Source organism: Centruroides sculpturatus, unplaced genomic scaffold (assembly GCF_000671375.1).
Source record: "Centruroides sculpturatus isolate CEXI.00-Female unplaced genomic scaffold, Cexi_2.0 scaffold302, whole genome shotgun sequence".
Lineage (NCBI taxonomy): Eukaryota > Metazoa > Arthropoda > Arachnida > Scorpiones > Buthidae > Centruroides > Centruroides sculpturatus.
In genome coordinates this window covers 353138-376622 of record NW_019384537.1, presented here as the reverse complement: position 1 = coordinate 376622, position 23485 = coordinate 353138, and the positions used below count along the sequence as shown (strand labels likewise).

The following is a 23485-nucleotide window of genomic DNA, read 5'->3' as shown; positions in this document are numbered from 1 at the left end:
AATATTTAAAGTCCATTTAATTTATTTTTAATTTTATAAAGTTACAAAAAAATATTTTTATATTTTAAAAATATTAAGATAAAACTTTTTTAAAAATTATGTAAAGTACCAAAATATTTAAAATTTTAGAATAATTAATAAATCATTAAAAGGATAAGTAATAATTTATTACATATTTTAGCACTTAAAATAATTTCTACTTACTTATCTGCAACTCCTGGAGAATTTCTGGTACCTAAAAACATTAGACTGTTAGCTTTTTACCTTTTACATTTATTAAAGTAAATATTTAAGAAAGAATTTTATTAATTTACGTCAAATTTTTTTATAAAAAAATAAAAATAAAAATAATAAAAAAATATCTTAATCGATCTTAAGTGAAAGAACAATGAAAACATTTCTCATCTGACAATGTTTTTTATTAAAAAAATAATAAAATGAAATAAAAAAAATAATTTTTTGATTAATGTTCATGTGTTTTACATGAGTATACACTCCACGGATTAATTACCATCAAGAAATAAAATATTCTATTTTAGCAACTTAAAATGCAAAATACTTTCATCGCACACCATCTGTTAATACTATCGACATGTTGCTAAGCAACATTAATTTTGATTTAAATATGGAAGCTCAAGAAGAAAATTAAGAAGGTGGAAAAAAATAATAATATAAAGAAGAAGAAATGCTTTTGTAATCAATCATGTAAAGTATTTGTTAAATATTCTTTAAAAGTTGTTGTAAAAATGTTCTTCTCTTACCTTGTCTCTTACGTTTCTTTCGTACTTGTAGAAAAACTGTGATAATTACTGTTATGATAACTAAAATGATGACAACAGAAATAAGGAGACCTAACACTGGTCTAATAATAATGATACCTTCCATTCCTGAAATTAAAAATTAAATAATTTACTTTAAAATCTTTTAAAAATTGATTTAATATTATTATAAAAAGAACAGAAAGAGTTAACAGACTGTAAATAAATCCTTTCTCTGTTGTAGTATAACTTATATAAATTATATTTATTATTAGATTTAATTAATTTAGGAATGGAAGGAATTATTATTGGATTTTATACAAATGTAATAAAAATAATAATAATTCCTTCTACTGTTTAAAAACAAAAATAAATTAACTAATTTACTAAAAAATTCTTTTAATATTATTGTAGAAAAAGGAAGAGTTAATTTAAATTAACATATTTTAATAGAAATTCTCTCAATTTTAGTAAGCTTTTATATAAAGGGAAACATTATTTTTACACTTTAATTAATTCAGGAATTATTATTGCATTATTATATAGGAATAATAATAATAATAGCTTCCATTTTAAAATTAAAAAAAACATTAAATATATTACTAAAAAATTCTAAATATTATTATTACAAGAAGAAGAGAAATCCATTGAAATCAACAGATTTCAAATAAATTCTTTGTATTGTAATATGATTTATATTAAAGATATTCTGTGAAATAGTCCATAAAATTGTAAATTACTCAAAAGACATTGAATACAATTTATTAATATTATATTGTTAGAAAAAAAATTTACACAATTGAATTTTTTACATAACAATCAAATACAGAATATAGATACATAACATAAAAAAAATAAGTGAATCGATACCTCTCTCACTCACTCTCTCACTCTGGTTATTTTATCCTATACACTATTCAGAATCCTAACAGAAAATCAGACTTGAATAGAATACGAATATGAATCCATTTGCGAATTTTCAGTGATGCAATTTTCAAAGTTATAAAAAAAATAAGAAGTAAAAAGAAAAAAATTCGCTGACGTTTCTGATGATATCTTGACTGTGCGACAACAAATGTTGTAGGGATTTTGGGGATTGAGACTTGTATAACNATAAGGAGACCTAACACTGGTCTAATAATAATGATACCTTCCATTCCTGAAATTAAAAATTAAATAATTTACTTTAAAATCTTTTAAAAATTGATTTAATATTATTATAAAAAGAACAGAAAGAGTTAACAGACTGTAAATAAATCCTTTCTCTGTTGTAGTATAACTTATATAAATTATATTTATTATTAGATTTAATTAATTTAGGAATGGAAGGAATTATTATTGGATTTTATACAAATGTAATAAAAATAATAATAATTCCTTCTACTGTTTAAAAACAAAAATAAATTAACTAATTTACTAAAAAATTCTTTTAATATTATTGTAGAAAAAGGAAGAGTTAATTTAAATTAACATATTTTAATAGAAATTCTCTCAATTTTAGTAAGCTTTTATATAAAGGGAAACATTATTTTTACACTTTAATTAATTCAGGAATTATTATTGCATTATTATATAGGAATAATAATAATAATAGCTTCCATTTTAAAATTAAAAAAAACATTAAATATATTACTAAAAAATTCTAAATATTATTATTACAAGAAGAAGAGAAATCCATTGAAATCAACAGATTTCAAATAAATTCTTTGTATTGTAATATGATTTATATTAAAGATATTCTGTGAAATAGTCCATAAAATTGTAAATTACTCAAAAGACATTGAATACAATTTATTAATATTATATTGTTAGAAAAAAAATTTACACAATTGAATTTTTTACATAACAATCAAATACAGAATATAGATACATAACATAAAAAAAATAAGTGAATCGATACCTCTCTCACTCACTCTCTCACTCTGGTTATTTTATCCTATACACTATTCAGAATCCTAACAGAAAATCAGACTTGAATAGAATACGAATATGAATCCATTTGCGAATTTTCAGTGATGCAATTTTCAAAGTTATAAAAAAAATAAGAAGTAAAAAGAAAAAAATTCGCTGACGTTTCTGATGATATCTTGACTGTGCGACAACAAATGTTGTAGGGATTTTGGGGATTGAGACTTGTATAACGTCTGCATATTTCAGTCACATCTGGAGATGTGTCTCTAACGTATCAGCAGCATTAAAAATCGGTCTTATGCTTTTGGTATCTGCTATGTTTCAATAGAAATACAAATATTTCTCGATGGTTACCGGATATTTACAATATGAAAAGGGATATAAAAAAGAAGACTTTTCATCTAAATTTTATCAGATAAATGTTGATTTGAATTATAATATATAAATTCTACAATTTACTTTTGGTAATTACCTTCATAAATATTAATTTCACGAAACAAAACTTGTAAAAATAAAATGAATTTCTGTTGAAAAATAAAAAAATATATATAGAAAGAAAGTACACACTGCACATTAATAGGATTGTAAGAGAAAAGCACTAAACTAATGAAAATATCAAAGATGCATTAAATTAATTCAGAAAATAGGCTAAATATTTAAAATATTTTCGAATTTCTACCTGAAAACATTCTATTTTATAATATATTACTGTCATTTTAATGCATTACATAAACAGTTGCAAGTCAAAAATGATTAAGAAATCTGACAAAACTACTTTTCGTAGCTATAATCATAGAAGTAGTAGAGGCAGTAGTAGTGAATGTGGAATATTGAATACATAATTTTGTCATGACTTAGCGTGTTCTGTCGCCAGATATTTCGTTTCATTAAAGATTTTAGTAGATTCATAACTATTTCGTAAGTAAAAGAAAGGAAGGAAGTAAAAGGAATATACATAATCTGCATTTAAAGAATGTAAATTAATATATCATGAATATATTATCATCATGAATATATCACGTGTATGTCACGAACAGAACCATCATGAATCTCTTTTTTCTCCTGTTTAAATTAAAATTCCGTTAGTGATATTTTATTTTAAAATAATTTAATCTCGTTCAGACGGAACATAAACAAATTATTCGACATCTCATTCCCATTTATCAATTTTCTAGAAAATTATCGAGTAATATGCCGACAAAGAATTATTATTTTAGATAAATCAAAGATATTGTACATACAGATTGACACATTTTATCAATTCTTATATAAATTTTCTTTGATTTATTAAAATTATAATTTATAACTTCTTAAAACTTATTTTTATTTTTCATTAAAAATTCTAAACTAAAGTTATTCTACGTCCAAAATGTCAGATCTTAATTCTAGTTGCAGACACGGTAATAAGTCTTGCAAATATTTTTTTAATGGTGTTTTCTGAATTACTTAATTTAATTACAACCTTATTAACATATCTGGAGTATTTCCAGATTCAATTTATTGATTAATATAATAATAAGATAAATTGTAATATATTTAAATTATTTTTCTATAATTTAAAAATAAGATTACATATAATTTATAATATAAAAATTAGTTTTATACCTGTTAAAGGGGGTGAGAAATAGAGGGATGAAAATATAAAAATCTCAATTTTCTATTTTTTCAGCCTTAATTTTGTTTATATTTTATTATTAAATTTTATAATTTTTCACATTATTTAATTAAAGATATTCTATAGAGACAGCAATAAAGGATAACTTAATGTATTATATTGTACTGTACATGGTGAACAACAGAGGCAATAATTCAATGTAAATATATATATTAGCACTTATTTTTCACCATATTTAAATATTTTAAGTGTAAGCTATTGACTTCATTTTAGTATATAAAGATAAATATAATATATTTGACTGTAAGAATGCTTTATTCAATTGCATTGGATGAAAGTAATGGGATTACATCACCAAATAACAATAATTGATTATAAATGTTTATTCTTTCTATCAAAATAAATAAATATAAACGTCCTACGTGGAAATTTGTATAATATTTTGCTTGTAAAACAGTTATATTTACTTATTTTAATGGCTGATAATGGTTTTTTCTTTGTTTTCTAGTGCATTAGCTACATATAAAACTATAAATATTTATTCATTTAAATTCTTTTTGGAGTAATTATAACGATTTTAATTATCAAATAAAAACCAAAAATCGCTTAAAATATTCGACACAAAATAATTAAACATAATTCGAAATTAAGTATCCAACATAAAGGATTTAAACTTAAAATTTGAAGAGTTATTCACGATTTTTCATGCCTTAGATTGATATAAAGTATTAAATCTTTATTAATTTAAATTTAATATATAAATATTTAAAGATATTTCCTTAAAAAAACATTAAATAATATAAAGAAGTCGTTAGATTTTACGACATTTCTCTTATGAATTTTCTGCAAATTTCTTCCTATCAGAGAAAGACTTAGAAATGAAAATTATCATTTGACAAAGGAATGATATTAAATTTAATAACATGACGAAAACAATCTCATTAAACTTAATGCTTATTGATATTGCCACTATAATTATTATTGTTAACAATATTCGTTTCCTCAAATAATAAAATGCAATTTTTACAATGAGTATATCTTAAATATAAATGTATATATATAAATAAAAATATTTAAATAATATTACACAATATTATTATTATTTAAAATTTTTAAATAATCGAAATCGTTTTACTTAAAAGGGGTGCAATTATTATCTTTTCGGCCAACTTCGTTATTAATTTAAACATAAAGTCTATCATTAAATAAAACATTAATAAAGTTAATTTATGTATTAATTTCTTAATTTTAAAGAAAATAATTAATTAAAATGATTAATTAATTTTGTGAATGTCTTAATTACGTAATGTTTAAATATTTTACGTTAAAATTTTAATAATTTTTTAATTAAAAACTATGTAAAAATACTTGTAAAAATCTGTTTTCTGTAAGAAGAATCGTGATAAAATCTATTGACATGTTTTTTTTAATTTTAAAGTATGATTAATTACATTAAAATCAAGAAAGAAAATGTTGGAAAGTAAAAATTTTCTTGTTGACTCGAAGCTTCGAAATCTTTATTTTCTATTCAAACATTTACAATTCAATCTTATTCTTTTATTAAGACTGAAAAATAGAGATTGAAACGTTAAGGATGAAAATTAGAAAAATCTAAATTAAGTTCCTTTATCTTAACATTTATTTTAAGATAATTATTTTTAAATTAAAAAATTAGAATTAAATACTTTTTTGTAATTAAATAATTAACAATTTAGTTGTATAATTAAAACATTTTTTTGAAATTAATTTTATAAATAAGACGTGAAAAAATGGTAGTAAGTACGAATAAAATTATAATTTAAATAAGAAACATACCTACTTAATACAGTCAAACTATTTATATTTAAATTATATATAATTAGTTGAGTTACAGACAGACATTCGTACTTACTACAGTTCATAATTTAACTAGTAAATTGTATAAATTTCTAATTTAAACATAAATAGCTCTGTTGAAGTATGATTGTCTGTCTGTATTTTAACTAATAAAACATATGTATTTATAATTTAAATATGAATTTTTAAAATATATTTAAAATAAAATTGGAAAACTTGTTATATTAATTTTAAATAATATTCTAAAGTAATATTAATGTTTGTAGAATGCTCAAGAATTGTTTTAATGTCCTCTTCTAATTTTATTGACTCATAACTTTAAATTATAAAAATATAAGATTATTTTTAATGTTTTAAATCCACATTGTAGGAATTAATTCTATTATTTTTTCGGCTTCTTATTGTTTAAATTCATTGTAAAAAATCATTTTATAAATAAAAAATTATGTATATTATTTTTTTCTCTCTAACAAAATAATACAGTTTTTGTTTAAATTTGAAACAAATTACTGTTTTCGAATTATTACTTTACTTAATTCTTTTTTATTACCTTTAATCCTATGTTTTATACATTTTTTTTCTTTTAATAAATGAATTTTTGAATATTTAATTTTGTAGATTATTATGTATTAAGGTTTCTTCTCGAATAAAAAACCAAATTATCTTAAAATGCTTATCTATTTAATCATTGACATCCTTATACACAATCATTTTCCTTAATGAAAAAAACAAAGAATTGCCAGACATTCAACTTGATCAATAGGAAGAACTCTAACAAGTGTAATTTGCCTAACAATAAATTTTGAAAGAACTTATATAAAAGAATTTCTGTGATTTGTTACTTTTACAATATTATGTGTGCATATATGTTATAATATACGTATATATATACACTTTTATCAAGCTTGAAAATTCATATATAGAATAAACATGAATACTTATATTTAGATAAAGTATATACATATAAGTGTGCGATTTGAAGAGGGCTGGAAAATTTTCCTTTCTACTTTTCATATCCACCGCTGTACAGAAATGGGGTGTGCCAACTGTGGATAGCTTCTTTATCAAACTCGTCAGTGTGAAGTTTAATTTTATACAACGTACAAAATTGTTTTCTACGTGTAAGTGTGTAATCATCATTTGTGACGTCTAAATTGTACGTGTTTTCCAACAGAAATGGTTAGCAGCCATTTTGTTTGCTTTTCGATAGCGCTCCTTCGTTTCGCTTTGTTCTCTTGTCTACTGCTGGACAGTAATATTTAGAAATGTTTAAGATAAACACAGCTAATGATCTCCTCCTGGACTAGAAACCTGGTGGAGAATTGCTTAGAGGTGTCCTTTTAGTGCTGAACACATGTTTTAAAGTGGTTCAAAATCCTGTTACAATACACGTAAGCTATCTTAATTAATTCGTTATTCTTTTCCAACTGCAATAGTAGTATTACCATGATCTTAAACCCACCATCCCCTAAATGAGATACTAATTAAGCCTATGAGAGTGATCATCCCCTCTAGAAATTTTACAAATATACACTGTATATACGTGATTAAAACACGCATACACACAGGCGCTACGTATATATATATGTACATATCGAGTATGTATCTGTAAGTCTGCTTGAGTAAACATCACATGTAACTATATATATAGAGTCGAGACGAATTTCAAACTTGATAAATATTTTAAAAATTATTTTTAATAATAAATAATTTGGAAAGTAATATTTTAAAAGTCATATTGATGACTTATCAATAATTAATTTATAAAAATAAGTAAAATACTTATATTAATTACGAAAACAATTTTTAATGTATGAAAAGTGTGTTACGTAATTTTAAATATTAAAAAAATATATATTGTTAATTATAAATAATAAAAATTAATATTGTTAAAGTGTGTCGACTGTATTTTTTGAGGTTTTTCTTTTAAAATAATTTTAGTAAATTTTCAGATATAAAAAAAAAATGTTTAAAAGTGAAGAAAATTATTAATATAAGATTAATTTTCGCGAATAACGAAGTATCACGTACGACACTTTCTGCGAGAAAAAATAATAAATAAATAAATATGTGTAAAGAGCATTTTAGCATCAGCAAAGTCATTAAAATTTAACACACATTAATAGAAGTTATCTTGCCTGTTAATTTTGCGGCACGTTGTAACGTGCTGGCTGACAGATAGTAAGGTATGCTTTTTCCTTTAGAATTGACAGAATAGATCATTATTCTGTAAGTCCTTCCACTCGATAAGCCATGAAGTTGAAAAAATGGATGCACCGACGTCGTGTTCATTTGTAGTCTAGACAGCAATTCGTCGTAAATNTGTATTAAGGTTTCTTCTCGAATAAAAAACCAAATTATCTTAAAATGCTTATCTATTTAATCATTGACATCCTTATACACAATCATTTTCCTTAATGAAAAAAACAAAGAATTGCCAGACATTCAACTTGATCAATAGGAAGAACTCTAACAAGTGTAATTTGCCTAACAATAAATTTTGAAAGAACTTATATAAAAGAATTTCTGTGATTTGTTACTTTTACAATATTATGTGTGCATATATGTTATAATATACGTATATATATACACTTTTATCAAGCTTGAAAATTCATATATAGAATAAACATGAATACTTATATTTAGATAAAGTATATACATATAAGTGTGCGATTTGAAGAGGGCTGGAAAATTTTCCTTTCTACTTTTCATATCCACCGCTGTACAGAAATGGGGTGTGCCAACTGTGGATAGCTTCTTTATCAAACTCGTCAGTGTGAAGTTTAATTTTATACAACGTACAAAATTGTTTTCTACGTGTAAGTGTGTAATCATCATTTGTGACGTCTAAATTGTACGTGTTTTCCAACAGAAATGGTTAGCAGCCATTTTGTTTGCTTTTCGATAGCGCTCCTTCGTTTCGCTTTGTTCTCTTGTCTACTGCTGGACAGTAATATTTAGAAATGTTTAAGATAAACACAGCTAATGATCTCCTCCTGGACTAGAAACCTGGTGGAGAATTGCTTAGAGGTGTCCTTTTAGTGCTGAACACATGTTTTAAAGTGGTTCAAAATCCTGTTACAATACACGTAAGCTATCTTAATTAATTCGTTATTCTTTTCCAACTGCAATAGTAGTATTACCATGATCTTAAACCCACCATCCCCTAAATGAGATACTAATTAAGCCTATGAGAGTGATCATCCCCTCTAGAAATTTTACAAATATACACTGTATATACGTGATTAAAACACGCATACACACAGGCGCTACGTATATATATATGTACATATCGAGTATGTATCTGTAAGTCTGCTTGAGTAAACATCACATGTAACTATATATATAGAGTCGAGACGAATTTCAAACTTGATAAATATTTTAAAAATTATTTTTAATAATAAATAATTTGGAAAGTAATATTTTAAAAGTCATATTGATGACTTATCAATAATTAATTTATAAAAATAAGTAAAATACTTATATTAATTACGAAAACAATTTTTAATGTATGAAAAGTGTGTTACGTAATTTTAAATATTAAAAAAATATATATTGTTAATTATAAATAATAAAAATTAATATTGTTAAAGTGTGTCGACTGTATTTTTTGAGGTTTTTCTTTTAAAATAATTTTAGTAAATTTTCAGATATAAAAAAAAAATGTTTAAAAGTGAAGAAAATTATTAATATAAGATTAATTTTCGCGAATAACGAAGTATCACGTACGACACTTTCTGCGAGAAAAAATAATAAATAAATAAATATGTGTAAAGAGCATTTTAGCATCAGCAAAGTCATTAAAATTTAACACACATTAATAGAAGTTATCTTGCCTGTTAATTTTGCGGCACGTTGTAACGTGCTGGCTGACAGATAGTAAGGTATGCTTTTTCCTTTAGAATTGACAGAATAGATCATTATTCTGTAAGTCCTTCCACTCGATAAGCCATGAAGTTGAAAAAATGGATGCACCGACGTCGTGTTCATTTGTAGTCTAGACAGCAATTCGTCGTAAATTTCTATGTTAAATATTTGCATCAATCCACCATCGTATCCCTCTATGCAATCAATAAGCAATGATTCTTCAGTTTCGTTTAAAACTGTACAGTTCTGTACAATGTCCGGTGGTGCTGAAAAAATATCCAAAACTATATCTGCAATTCCTATACTCTTTTTTATATTGTACTTTCTACTTCTTAAATATAGTATCTAATTTTTACTTTATTTCAAAAAAGACGAGTAAACTGTACTCACCCCTCCCTAAAGAACACCCGGAATAATACTTTAATAAATAAATAAATAATTGAAGAAAAATACTTTACTACAAGCTAAACTTTGTAATTATTTATGTAATTTATTGGCTTAATTTTTGTTTTTTTAATATTAAAACATTATAAATTATATTGCTGTATATAACACAGTGAAATAATTTATCATTATTAATGACTGTCTCTAAATGTTGTCAAATCAGACATCTTTAAAAAAATAAAATAAATTAAGTCATAGTAAATGATGAAAGAAGGATGAAGGAAACAAAATGTCTGTATCTAACTGCTATTAATCCCCATGGTAAGATATTTGGCTTAAATGTTTCAGTTGCAAGATTCCATCTCCTGAGACCAAAATTAATTCCACTACTAGGTGTAATCAATTTACTTCTAAATATATTATATATTATACTCCAGGAAAATAATCAAATGATAAATGATTCCAATATATCTTTCATATAAAAATATATATATTTAATAAAATAAATGTTTAGAATGTTTACTGATTTGAAAATTTTAAAAAATTTATTGATTAAACAAGGTTATTTTTATTTATATTTAAGCTTCCATATTAAAATATATTATACGAAAACGAGCAAAAATTATTGTGACATCATTACAATGCCGGGTTGCAATTTTTTATCACGTTTTTGATTTATTTAATGTAAAATATATGATCCAGATAGCACATTTTTAGTGTCTTGCCCCTGTAGATCATGCTTTTCCTATTAGCAGTAGAGTCGTGCCTATCATCTATCTCATTTCAGGGGGAAAATTTTGAATGTAATTCACGTGATTTCCGGTCTTCGTATACAACTAATCAGGCATTTTGCACCCTAAACTTTCTTATCTAATCTCGATTTTCATCTGCCTAATACCGTTCTCGAGCTTAAGGAAGGCCAGACAAACAGACAGGAAATTTATAGATCTACAATTTTTTCAAATTGCATCCCAAAAACTGGTGACGTTTTAGTAAATATAAAATAAAAAAAATAAATGATTTATTCCAATATAAAATAGTCAAATATAATAAAATTTTATATACATAAAATGATAGATACGCGATTTATTTCCCATTCAATACTACATAAATAGTAAAAGAGCGCCATAAAAAATACCAGAATATTTATTTATTTTTTTATGGACGTAGATATGTATAGAGTGGTATATTATATAAAAATGTTTACCCACTCACACTATCGTACAGAATAACTCATCTAATGATGACTATCACAAAGAAACATCGTAAGGATCAGGGGTCAACAATCTATAAATATTTATCAACACTCTTATTGGAGAAAGGCGTTTCTGAAATCAGCCATGGCAGAGATAAGAAGCAACAACTTGACCAATCGGTTGAACGTCAATAAACTTATTTTACTCCAGCTCACTATTAAAGAGCAAAATGCAACTTAAGTCAATATGATGTTCACCAAAGGAACATAGGAAACAAATAGCACAGCATCGATTTCCAATAAGCTGTTTCCTGGAATGTTAGCCTCGGGTTAGATAAGAACCAACGAACAATAGGCGTTGATATATCTTCGTCGTTAGACTTAGTTCCGGACTTCACCTGTGCAAGTGCCTATAAATGCTGATCCACAATTTCCTGATTTCTCATCTCGAATCACCGTGTTAAATAACCTGTTCATTATTTATTTTTTGGACATTTTGGGTAAATTTAATGCGATTTCAATCGATTTATTACGCTCAAAATTAATGTTTTCTTCGATTAGAATAGTAGAAATTAATTAATAAATCGTTTAATTTAAAATTCGGTGTTAAAATACACGTAAGAGATAAATGGAAGTGTAAATACCGTTGACGTGGATGAAGAAATTAATCAACAAAATTAATTCGTCTAATAATTCGTACTTAAAAATATAATTTATCAATTCTTTGAATGTTTTAAATAAAAGTACATTCAAACACCTCGATATAGCGCCATTCTAACAGCACGCTCTCGAGTTATTAAATGTACAATTTTGTATTGTAAACGATATCAAATGTTTTTGAAATGTTTACGTGGATCACTAATATATAATTCATATTGTTTTATATACTGCATTCTGATTTAGCGCTAATTTCAGAGGCGGTGGCTCTAAATAGAAATTTGACTGCGTGTAATAAAAGATACAATTACAAGAAAAAATATTGACTTAATTTTTTTCCCTTTCGCTAAACTCAAATATAAAGATTTTACATCTTAAAAATAAAATTACGATGTTTTTTCTTCTTTTTTTTATAATTCAATACTTGCTAAATAACGATATTTTAGTTAAATATTGAAATTCTATAAACGCAGAAGCACGTATAGTGTTACGCCATTTGTTGGAAGACAAAGTGCATAGAAAATAAAGATATTTATTAGAATAATCAAGTATTTGTCAAAGATAAACATAAAAAACGAAAAGATAAAGATGAAGGAATTTAGGACCGAGAAAGAACAACATGTAAGTGTAAAGAACAACATGTAAGTATTCTTGTCAATAAACGAAAAAGAACACCAAGTGTGAATCAAATAGCACATGACAGACGATGAGAGATCTGATCAATAAATGAGGTGTTGTGTAAGCTCTGAAAATTCGGTTGACTCTTGACCTCGGGTCATTGATCTTTTATCTTTCCATTTTTCTATTTTTGACATTAAACATTATTTACAACAATACAGCAATTTACAGTGAATAATTTATAATTAATCTACATTAAAACACGAGCAATGATGTATATCATTTATTAAATCATTTATAACCGAAAAATTGAAAAAAATTGATAGTAAAAGCTGTCCTTAATTTAGTCTATTGTATAAGAATTAGAGTAAATAATTCCCTAATTCCTATACAATAGAGTAAATTAAAGACAATTTTTACTATCAATTTATTTTTTTTAATAAAAAATATGCAAACCAGGATAACTTCCTACAAATTTAATGTTATAAAAGCGGGGTTATTAATTATATATTATATAAATTCAGATAAAAAAAATCATTAAATTTTTATCAAAGAAATTGTGAAAAATATATTAAAATTTCCTTACAGATAATCATCTTTTTCTAGATATTAAAGGGGAAAAAAGGCACAAAGAAGTGGAAAAATTGATTGTTGTGGAAAAAAATAAAATCCAATGAGAAAAGAAAATGTTCGGATGATATCTGGTGTAAATAGTTTTTTTATTGACCTTTTTTTATATTGCTGCAGTAACTATATCCAGACAAGACAATCCTATTCTATCTAAGGATGGAATCGTGTAATGAAATATGGCATTTTCTAATAAACTCCAGATAGAAAATTTCGCATTCTGCTATAATGTATGATATATTTATATATAAAAAAATTTTAACAGTTCGTCGTTCTTTACAAAATAAAACTAAATATATTTTTCTGGAAATTTTAAATTTATCACCGATTCATAAACATACATCGTCTCGTGTATACAATATGCAAATAAACAAATTTTCATATTGTATACAATACAGAACTTCTTGTTTATTTAAACAAATTCTTTTTTTAAATTGTAAAACTTTTTATCAAATATTTTAATAAATAGATCAGTAAAATTTATCCATTCGATATTTCAGAAAATTTAAGAAATATTCACTAAAAATCTAGATTTTCTAGAATCATTAACTCTACAAAAATTCCTATCTTAGCAATTATATATGTTAATAATATATGAATTATTTATAAAAATAATTGAGTAAAATATGGAATTTTATTTTCTGATCTAAAAATTGCCATTTTTTCGTCTTAACAATTAATAAATAATTCATCTCTTATACAATTTTCCCTTTGTTAAACGTATATATTGATGAATTTTTCATCTATTGATTTATCTAACGATCGATTTTTCATCTAAATCGTTAATGAAGAGATTGAGCAAAGTGGAAGTTAAGAAGAAAGAATCTCTTGTAATTGCATTGATGCAAAAAACATTATCCACATATCAAATGAATTAGATTTATGATCCATTTTGAAATCCCTTTCTTTACGTTATTATAAGTATTAAATGGAATTCAATACTTATTAAAGAAGCATTAAATGGAATCAGTAAAATAAAAATCCCCCAAAAAATATATATATATTTTGTTTTTTCCCTTCTTAAAGCTTGACCAGATGTGTACTAAGAAGTGACATCCTCTGCAACGTGCTCTACCATTGGAAATACATTAGCTCTTATGGAAAATATTAAAATTTCAAATTATAAATCTGTTCTTGACAATTATATTAATCAATTTATTAAATTTATAAATCATAGAATTAATTTGCACTCTGTATATTATCTTATTTTTAGAGAGCAATTTGAAATTACAGTCATGAAAGGATACAAGAAATGGATTACTAAATTCTGTTGAATTTGTAGTTTCAGTAGAAATAATAAAAAATTTTTAGAAATTTTTATATAGTAAAGATATAGAAGCGGGTAGGGCGGATCGAATGGAAAAATCTCATATTTTTACTTTATGAGCTAGAAACATCAACATATGAGAATATGATGCTGATAGAGTAGCCACGTAGTCAAAATTTATTTTTTTACTAAAAATTCGACAAAAATTTCAAATATTATTAATAAATTTTATAGTTTCTGCTTTAAAAATCGAATTGTAATTTAGTGAATAATTATTTAATATTATATTTTTATAGTATTATAATTATTCAGTGTTTTAAGCAATGGAAAAGTACCATTAAAATTGTAAGGATATTGTATATATAAAATAATGGAGAAACTATGACCAAAATTACAATTACGATAATGATTATAGCTTATGTAACTCTCTTAAACAATTTTTTTTAATATACTCAACATTTGCTGGAGTACAAGTGTAAGAAAAGTGTATGCAATTACTCCTGTATAATGATTAATCATGCTGCACTTATATAAATTAGTATAAATAATTACCTTAATTTATAGTATAAATTTATATTATGTTAGAAAGATTTCAGACAAGGAAACTATCTGTTTAAGATCGATCGTCAGACAGTCTGATTGGAATTGACCACCTAAACACCTAAGCTGATGCAATCTGATTGGAACTGCACTTAGAGACTTATAAGTTAGATTAACAAAACAATTATTTTGAATAAAAATAATAAGAAATCCGAGAATTATATTAACTAAAGAATTTATATTAAAGTAATAAATAAAATTTTCCATAATGTCATGCTTGTAGAATTACTTCATTCTCAATTGTGAGTTTTAATTGAGAATTTTTCAATTTTGTATATTGCAAGCACACATTCATTATAAGTTACTAGTATTTTAAATCTTTCAAGCGAACAATAAACTATCTACAATGATACTGAAAGATTAAAATCTCAGGAGTATCAGAATGAAATTGGTACTCACAAAATTAATTATCATCAGAAATTTCTTTTAGTATTAAATCTACCTTTGAATACAACATCTTAAATTAGTTGTTGAACTAAGAAATCTTATCCTAGTGAATGGTATATACTGGATTACCTTAACATTGTTATCCATTCGTTTACTGAATGGTTAATAATATATTGAAAATAATTGAAAATTTCTATTTTCAAAATAAATTATTTGCTTATATCCTTCGAATTATTATTAAAATTTTAATTTTATTTTCATTTTAGTTTGGTTTGATGGGATACAGCAACGCAACACATGGGCAAACTGCCAAAGGGGGAGACTTTCAATGGGAAACTGGCCCCTGTTTAAGTGTTAGACACGTGAATAAATCCATGATAATTCCCGGCTAGCCCCTGGTGAAGCACGAACCACCACATTTAATGATGCAGAACTTCATAATTCACCCATTGACTTAACCAAGGATTTAGTGTCGATTATTGCTTCGTACCCATCGTTTAAACATAAATTGATTAAATATATTTATGCTCAGTTTATTATTAATAAACTGAGCATAAATATAGCTATTTTTTAGAAAAAGTAATAGATTTTTCGAGGTTGAACTTATTCTTTTTGAACTCGAACCAATCGATGTGGTGTCTTAATACGAAATTCTGGACGCGATATCACCAATTTTGAAACATGATATTAAAACATTTTATGTTTTTACTTAATTACTTTTCTATTACTGTTATGAATTCAGTACACTACTCTTATTTATCAATCCAAACTGACGGCATATTATTAAGACTTGAAGAATATAAAATGCTTATTTATTCATCTTCTGTTCTATTTAAATGGTTCAGTTCCGGATTACATACGCACGAAAACACTAAACTTTATCCTGTTCCAGACAATTATATCAAAAAAATCATTTCTCAACCAAATTCTGTTTTGTACTTTGTTCTACTCTTGCATAATGTAATTCCAAATTCTGCAACTCTCGGTGGTATTCAGTTACTAACAACTTAAGGATTTGGGAATTTCTTTGAAACTGCTAATATCCTCTCCTTAAAATTTATCCCTTCCTCACTTTTTATATTAAGAATTCAGTTAGTCATTCATGAAAACATATTTCACTTCAAATATTTAGAATTTCTATCCTTTATATTTTTCTTTTCACGTAATTTGTTCTCTAACGTCCATCCAAGAATTATGCCCCGAATAAATTGGGGAAAAAATGATTATTACATGTATTAAATTAACAAATGATGGGGATTAATTTAAAATAAATATCATGAATAATTCAATTATTCTAAATTTTTATTTTAATGGTTGTCTGTCCGCAAGGAGCCTCGCTGACAGACATCCATTAAAATTAAATTTTCAAGACCGTGATAAGCACGAGCTCCTTGTGTTACTACATACCGTCGCATTTATGCTCGTTTCAGGTATATAATTAACAATTTTTAATAATAAACTACGCCATATCACAGTAATGTCACTACTAACGTTATGAAGCGTAATATTTGTGAACCATACGTGACAACACGAACGATGTAATGCGTATTATTTGAGTTATATCTCAGAATTTACGGATACACATACATACAGATAAACGTTCTGTTATATATTTATACATGTTTAAGGATTTATGCAATATATTGAGTAGAAAAACAGTCACGAGCTGGAAAAAAAATCATTCTATAATTGATTGTCACGCAATTCAATTTTATTTTCCTACTTTAATTGCTTAAATTGTTTTCGATATTGTAAAGACAATTTTAGAACGAATAATTACTCAAATTTTTAAATTTATAAAACTTATTTATTTCTGAGTGAAAAGCATATAAAAATTAATTAATCAATCGAAGAATCTGAATTTTTTATATTAAAACTCGAATTTATTAAATAAATAATATAATATATTTATACAAATTTATTAAAATTATTTTTTTGTAAGTAGAAATAATTTAAAAGTATATTTTTCTTGTTATATTCGCGTAGGAAGAATGAAGTTATGGCTATTTTTCTGATATAGGATTTCAAAGGGTATAAAATAACATCTCTGATAGGAAATTCATAGAAAATTATACTTTAAAAAGTAGTAGATCCATATAAGAAGTAAATTAACCGGTCGTTTATTCTAAATAAAAGTTCGTTATAAATTAACTGGAAAATTATATTTAATTATAATATAATAAAACTTTCGTATGGTTGTAGTATTACCTTAGGTTAGCACCCTCAAACTTGTGTTACAGTCTGGTAAGTAATATATTGTAAACTTATCATTATGATATATGATCACACTATATCTGTAGATAATACTATAAGTAAGACAATGTATGGAACTGTATTATATGTCACTATGAAACCGAAGTTAACACTATATGTAAAGATAATACTTCGTGCTATACGTATAAGGCCTTCATTTGCAGATCCTGACACTTAAGGAACCTTACACATTTTCTAATTTTATCATTTAACAACATATAATTTAATATTTATTTATTTATTACTTCTAAAAATTCAAATTATGGTTCATATAATGTTTAGTGCTTATAGATTCATAACCAATTAGTGTAAATTCCCAATTTAATTAACACTACTCTACACTTTACTATTAAGTTTCAATAGTAAATTTAACTTGTATATCAGCATCATCATCATCGCCACCACTTAATTACAAATATATTTCAAAAGGTAATTAGTTCAAAGACATGTCAATCCACAAGAATATAATTTATTGGAATCTAGACGAAAAGTACTTTCTCCTAATTATATCATAAATTCAACATCAATACGAATTAGTCACGTACGTTATACATAAAATTGCTGATGTTTGAATATCATACTTTGAAGAGCATTTTGTATAAAGTATTCACTAAGTCGAACCCAATATATATATAATAAATTCGTATTAACAGATTGATATAACTGGTTATACGTTTGGAATATGTTTACACTACGAAGTCCTTCAGTCACAGAGTGTTCATAAAGCATAAGAAATGTTAAAATTTCTAAACTTAAATCATTTAATAATAATAATAATTCTTTAATTTAATATTTTATATGTAAATGACATTTTAACCTTTTGTGAATAAGTGCAGCGGCATTAACATTAATAGCACAATTGTTCATCTTACAATATCTTCTGATGACTTTGTCCTAGTTGTTACTTAATAAGAAAGGAAAATTAATGAATTATCTGATTTTCTGCCATAATAATGACTTTTTTTCATCAATCCGAATATAATTAAAACTGATATTTATAACGAAGGAAACTGAGATTTTTTATGGCTTCTATCTTAAAAATATCGCATCTAGAACTGAATTTTTTGAAGTTTCGTTTGTAAACCATCTCAATTATCGTAATTTTTATCATAAAATGAATTATAACTCTCTAATTATGATTATTTTACTCCATTATACTAAGCTCACCAGTGGCCGGATGGATTGAACATTAGCAGTTGGTCGCGGGTTCGCAACTCACCGCAGCATTAGCAGTTGGCCACGTGGAGTTTCCCGGGTTTTATTCACGTGTGTAACAACTTAAAATAGAAAACCCTCCCGGGAGACATCCCCCTTGACAGATCGCCCTAGTGTTGAATGCTTTGTTGGAAGATGGCACATTTCTCACAAATCTAAAAAAAGTCTTTATTTTCATCAAAAATCATGAAAATCAATGTCAAATATATATTTATTTTTGTAATTGAATGCCGCTTATTCTTTAATAAAAGTCTAAACAAATTTAATTGTTACACTGCAGCAATTCTGAAAAGTTTCGATATTGCTTTCAACACACCATTTAAGCATAACGTCGACTGGAATCAAATTCAAAATGTTCTAATAGTAAACACTATAACTCATTCTAAATGGGAAAATATCACAAAAATTCAACATTTATCATTCGCAGTTGCTATTCTCTTATTTTTTCCATCAGATACTCCAGCTCACTACGCTTACAATCACCTTAGCCATCAAGAAAAGACCCATATTTATGCTCTTTCTTTCACCTTTTCCAATCGAAAATAATCATTTGTGATAAATAATTAATTATTTTCTTATTTTAGCTCCAATCAGAGTTACATTAACCAAGTATTTTCGGACAATTAACAATTCTTAGCATTAAATACAATTAATCAATCACGTCAATTCTTCCGTTTTCCTCCACAACATTCCGAAATTCACCATTTTCGCGATTTATATTTTTTATGAATTATTTTTTACATTAAATTAAAAATGATCATCGTATAAACAATTGAAATAAATCGCGACAATGTTATAAATATTATAAATACAAATTTGTATCTTGACTACAATTTAATCTCTGTAAGAGTATACATATCTTGAAAAAATATACAGTATAAGTAGAGGGGTGGCCCAAAAGTCAGTTAACAACGTTCTATTGGCCGGAACAAAGACTTAAGTTAACAATTTTATTACCTACGAACTTTTCAAAGTCGTTTGAATATGATAAAAATTTAGCATTTGAAATGATTAACTGACTTTTAAGACACCCTGTATTGTGCAAATATTTCTCGTCCTTTCCTCAGAAAGTTGCAATTGTTAATGAATATGCTAATTAATTCATTCATAATTATAGAAGCACGAAATTACCATACCGAAAAGTTGAAATTGCCATATTTACATCGGTTTTTTAGATATATTTTTTTTAAATGACAAATTATATTTTTATGTGTCTCTATTCAACTTCGCAATCAATTTTTAGTGTGTTGGATTTGGAGCAGTCTAGAGAATAATGTTATCCCGAAATTCGGGACCATAACGATTTGAAACACATTACCTGTCACAAGAAAATGATCTTTTCAAATCCACAGTATAGTGATGATCTCAGCCAAGTCCATTTCCAAAACTGACTGATTTGCTTTTTCTAAAGGAGTAAGGTTACATCCAAAAAACCTACAATTTAACCCTGAAACTATTTCCTGAATCCTCTTTAAATAAAATAATTTCAAATAAAATCATATAAACACTTCGAGATTTGAAACTAGAATCCTTATTTTACCATACTTTCAACAGAATCAAATCATTTTCTTCACACCTAAGAAATATAATTGAAACCCGAGACACGTGTGCACCATAATTGACCATTCGGTTCTATATTTTATTGGGGGAAAAAAGCCTTTATAAATATATAAGAATTAAGTACAATTAATAATTTTTTAATTAAAAATTCATAAACGCAATTTATTGATAATAATAATTTAATAAATATACAAGAATTTTGAATTAAAACGTGTACAGTAAAAACCTGTCTAAACAGTACCGATCGCACGGTACCGATTTTTTCCCGGTTTGATAGGTTTCCCTTTTGAGCAAGTTTTTTAAAAATAGAAAATCGCACCGTTCCGAAGAATTTTTCCTGTTTAGGCAGGTTTCCGTTTTGTACAGGTTTTACTGTATATTAAACAAATGTTTATTAATTTATATGATTTTCTATACAGTTTATTTATAAAAATTTATTTATTATTGCATTTTCAGTAAATTTCATAACAGAAAATTATGTATTTTTCACCTGTTTTAACAAAATAAAGAAATTGAATTTACTTTTACTTGTTTTTATTAGTAAACACGCGAAAGGAAAAGAGAAATATTTATAAAAAATTTATTCGATTGATGAATCTGATGTGATTTATTTACTGAAAACTGAAGGAAGTTTAATATATTAAAAAAATTAAAAATCAAAATTCAATTTTTACCAGAAGAATTTTAACACAAGAGAAATCTGTATAAGATTACTCTCATTTGAAATTCGACCAGATATACGAATTTCTCAGACATTTTAAAGGAGAAAAATCTGAGAAAATTTCATAATAAAAATCACTTGTAAATAAAATTTTATGTAATGTATACGAGAGACTCGTCAATCATATGTTTAATAGGGAAGATTCAACGTTACTCAAAATTCGTACATACTTAACAAGATCAAGAAGACCTTTTGTTGTTCTTTATAGGCTGATATTAAGATTATTCAGCTGCCAAATATATCTGTCAGTGCTTAGAATCTTTTCCTTGTCAAGGAAATCAATGGAAAGCTGCAATCGAATAAAGACGAACTGAAGCTTAAAACATGATCTAAAGTGCTTGAGCTTCTCAAAACGAAAAGAGGTTAAAATGTATGGTTTACAGTGAAGAAAAGATACTTCAGAAACATCTGCTATCAAACAAATCACTAGTCATGTGATGTCATTAGACCAGATAATTCGCTAGATAATTTGAAGAACAACACGGGGAGTCTATTGTTCTTTGTACCACTAATAAAATCAATATGTTAATTACAATCTTTAATTTCATTTCAGGTTTCATCTGTTGCTACGCGTTTGTTTTAACATAATTATTACTTAATTCTCTTCATTTATATACACAATAATCAAGAAATTTTTAGCGGTAAATATTATTATAAAATGCATAAATTATTTTTTAAACCTTATTTCTCGAACGTCCAATAAAGGCAACCTGTAAACAACGGCCATTTTCAGGAACATTTTTGAACAAAATAACCTCTGAACAAAGGCTAGTTTTTATGTTCTCGTCAGTGTCCGTCGTTTAGGGGTTTGACTTTAATAAAATAAGTATTTTGAATTTGTATAAATGTGGTTTTATTATATTTTTCTTGTATTTTAATATATTGTACAATGTTTTAATATGTGTACATATTGTATTATAAAGTGCAATATTTGTACAGTATTATAACATGAATATTTTAAAACGTATGCTTCATTTGCAGGGTTGGACTTGTAACCCTAATCTATAACATATAACAGGCCCTCTCCATGTACAGTACCAAGTAATGATGCATGTAAAAAATGCAAGGCCCTCAGCTGTAGATTCATAAAGCAAGGCCAGAAGCTTTGTTAAGCTTATATGAAAATATGGCTTTGTGATTTTATGTAGGTGTGTACTGTACATAATAAATAAAATAAGAAAATATTATGTCTAATTTTCACCAGAATTTCTTTTTTGCTAATTTACATTTTAATGAAATGCACTTCATTCTAGAGCAATAAATTTAATTTATTCAAAAAACAAAATTATATATATTTGTTTATTTATTTTAGAAAAAATATTTACTTACTTTAGAATGAAATATATTAAGATATATTGAAAATTTAAGTTAATACAGCATATTTTACAGCATATATATACACATACACATATAATTAAATTATAGTTATAATCCTCTTATGCACATAGGGACAAAATTCAATCTAGAAGAAAAATGAAATAAAATAATCAAAATTAATGAATATTTTCATTTTTTTACTAAAATAAAAATATATTTTATTTTCCAATTCATCTTTATTTTGAATACAAAAAGTACAGTGTGGACCAAAAGTCAGTTAACCATCATAGGACTAAATTCTAAGACTGTATTTTCATTACAGTTAATTAAATTTTCTAAAAAAGCAATTGTGTTTACAAATGTATCTGCAGAACTGAGGCCTTGATTTAGAAGCCCTTCACCCCCACTAAGTAGTAATAAGTTTGAGAGCGGAAGGCCTGAAATTTTGTTTTCATGGAGTGAGGCCCTAAAACGTAGCTGTTTAGCTTTCGTGTAAATCAAATATTTTAAAATATTTTTATAAAAGTTTATTAGAAAATTAAAATTTTAAGCAGTTAAAAAACAAATTAAATTTTTTCAAAAATTTTTTAATAAACTTTTATTAAAATTGTTAAAAAAATTACATTACAGTATAAATAATAAAAATGATATTAATATATTATTATGATTTTATTTTTTTAAATAAATATAAAAATAA

At 25.4% G+C, this 23485-nt stretch overlaps 2 protein-coding genes across 2 annotated transcripts in view; both read right to left on the bottom strand.

Annotated features, from left to right (window-relative positions):
• Positions 1-8412, bottom strand: part of LOC111623275 — an 11977-nt gene extending 3565 nt beyond the window's left edge. Inside the window, exons 1-3 of the mRNA XM_023365796.1 lie at positions 8259-8412; positions 762-887; positions 205-235 (exon numbers count right to left, since the gene is read on the bottom strand). Of these exons, the coding sequence (XP_023221564.1) occupies positions 205-235; positions 762-887; positions 8259-8412 (311 nt within the window). The remainder of the gene's footprint in view (positions 1-204; positions 236-761; positions 888-8258) is intronic.
• A 1515-nt stretch (positions 8413-9927) lies between these two features.
• The window catches only part of LOC111623274 (hemicentin-2-like), a 140025-nt gene continuing 126467 nt past the window's right edge, over positions 9928-23485 (bottom strand). Inside the window, exon 14 of the mRNA XM_023365795.1 lies at positions 9928-10253. Coding sequence (XP_023221563.1) covers positions 9928-10253 — 326 coding nt within the window. The remainder of the gene's footprint in view (positions 10254-23485) is intronic.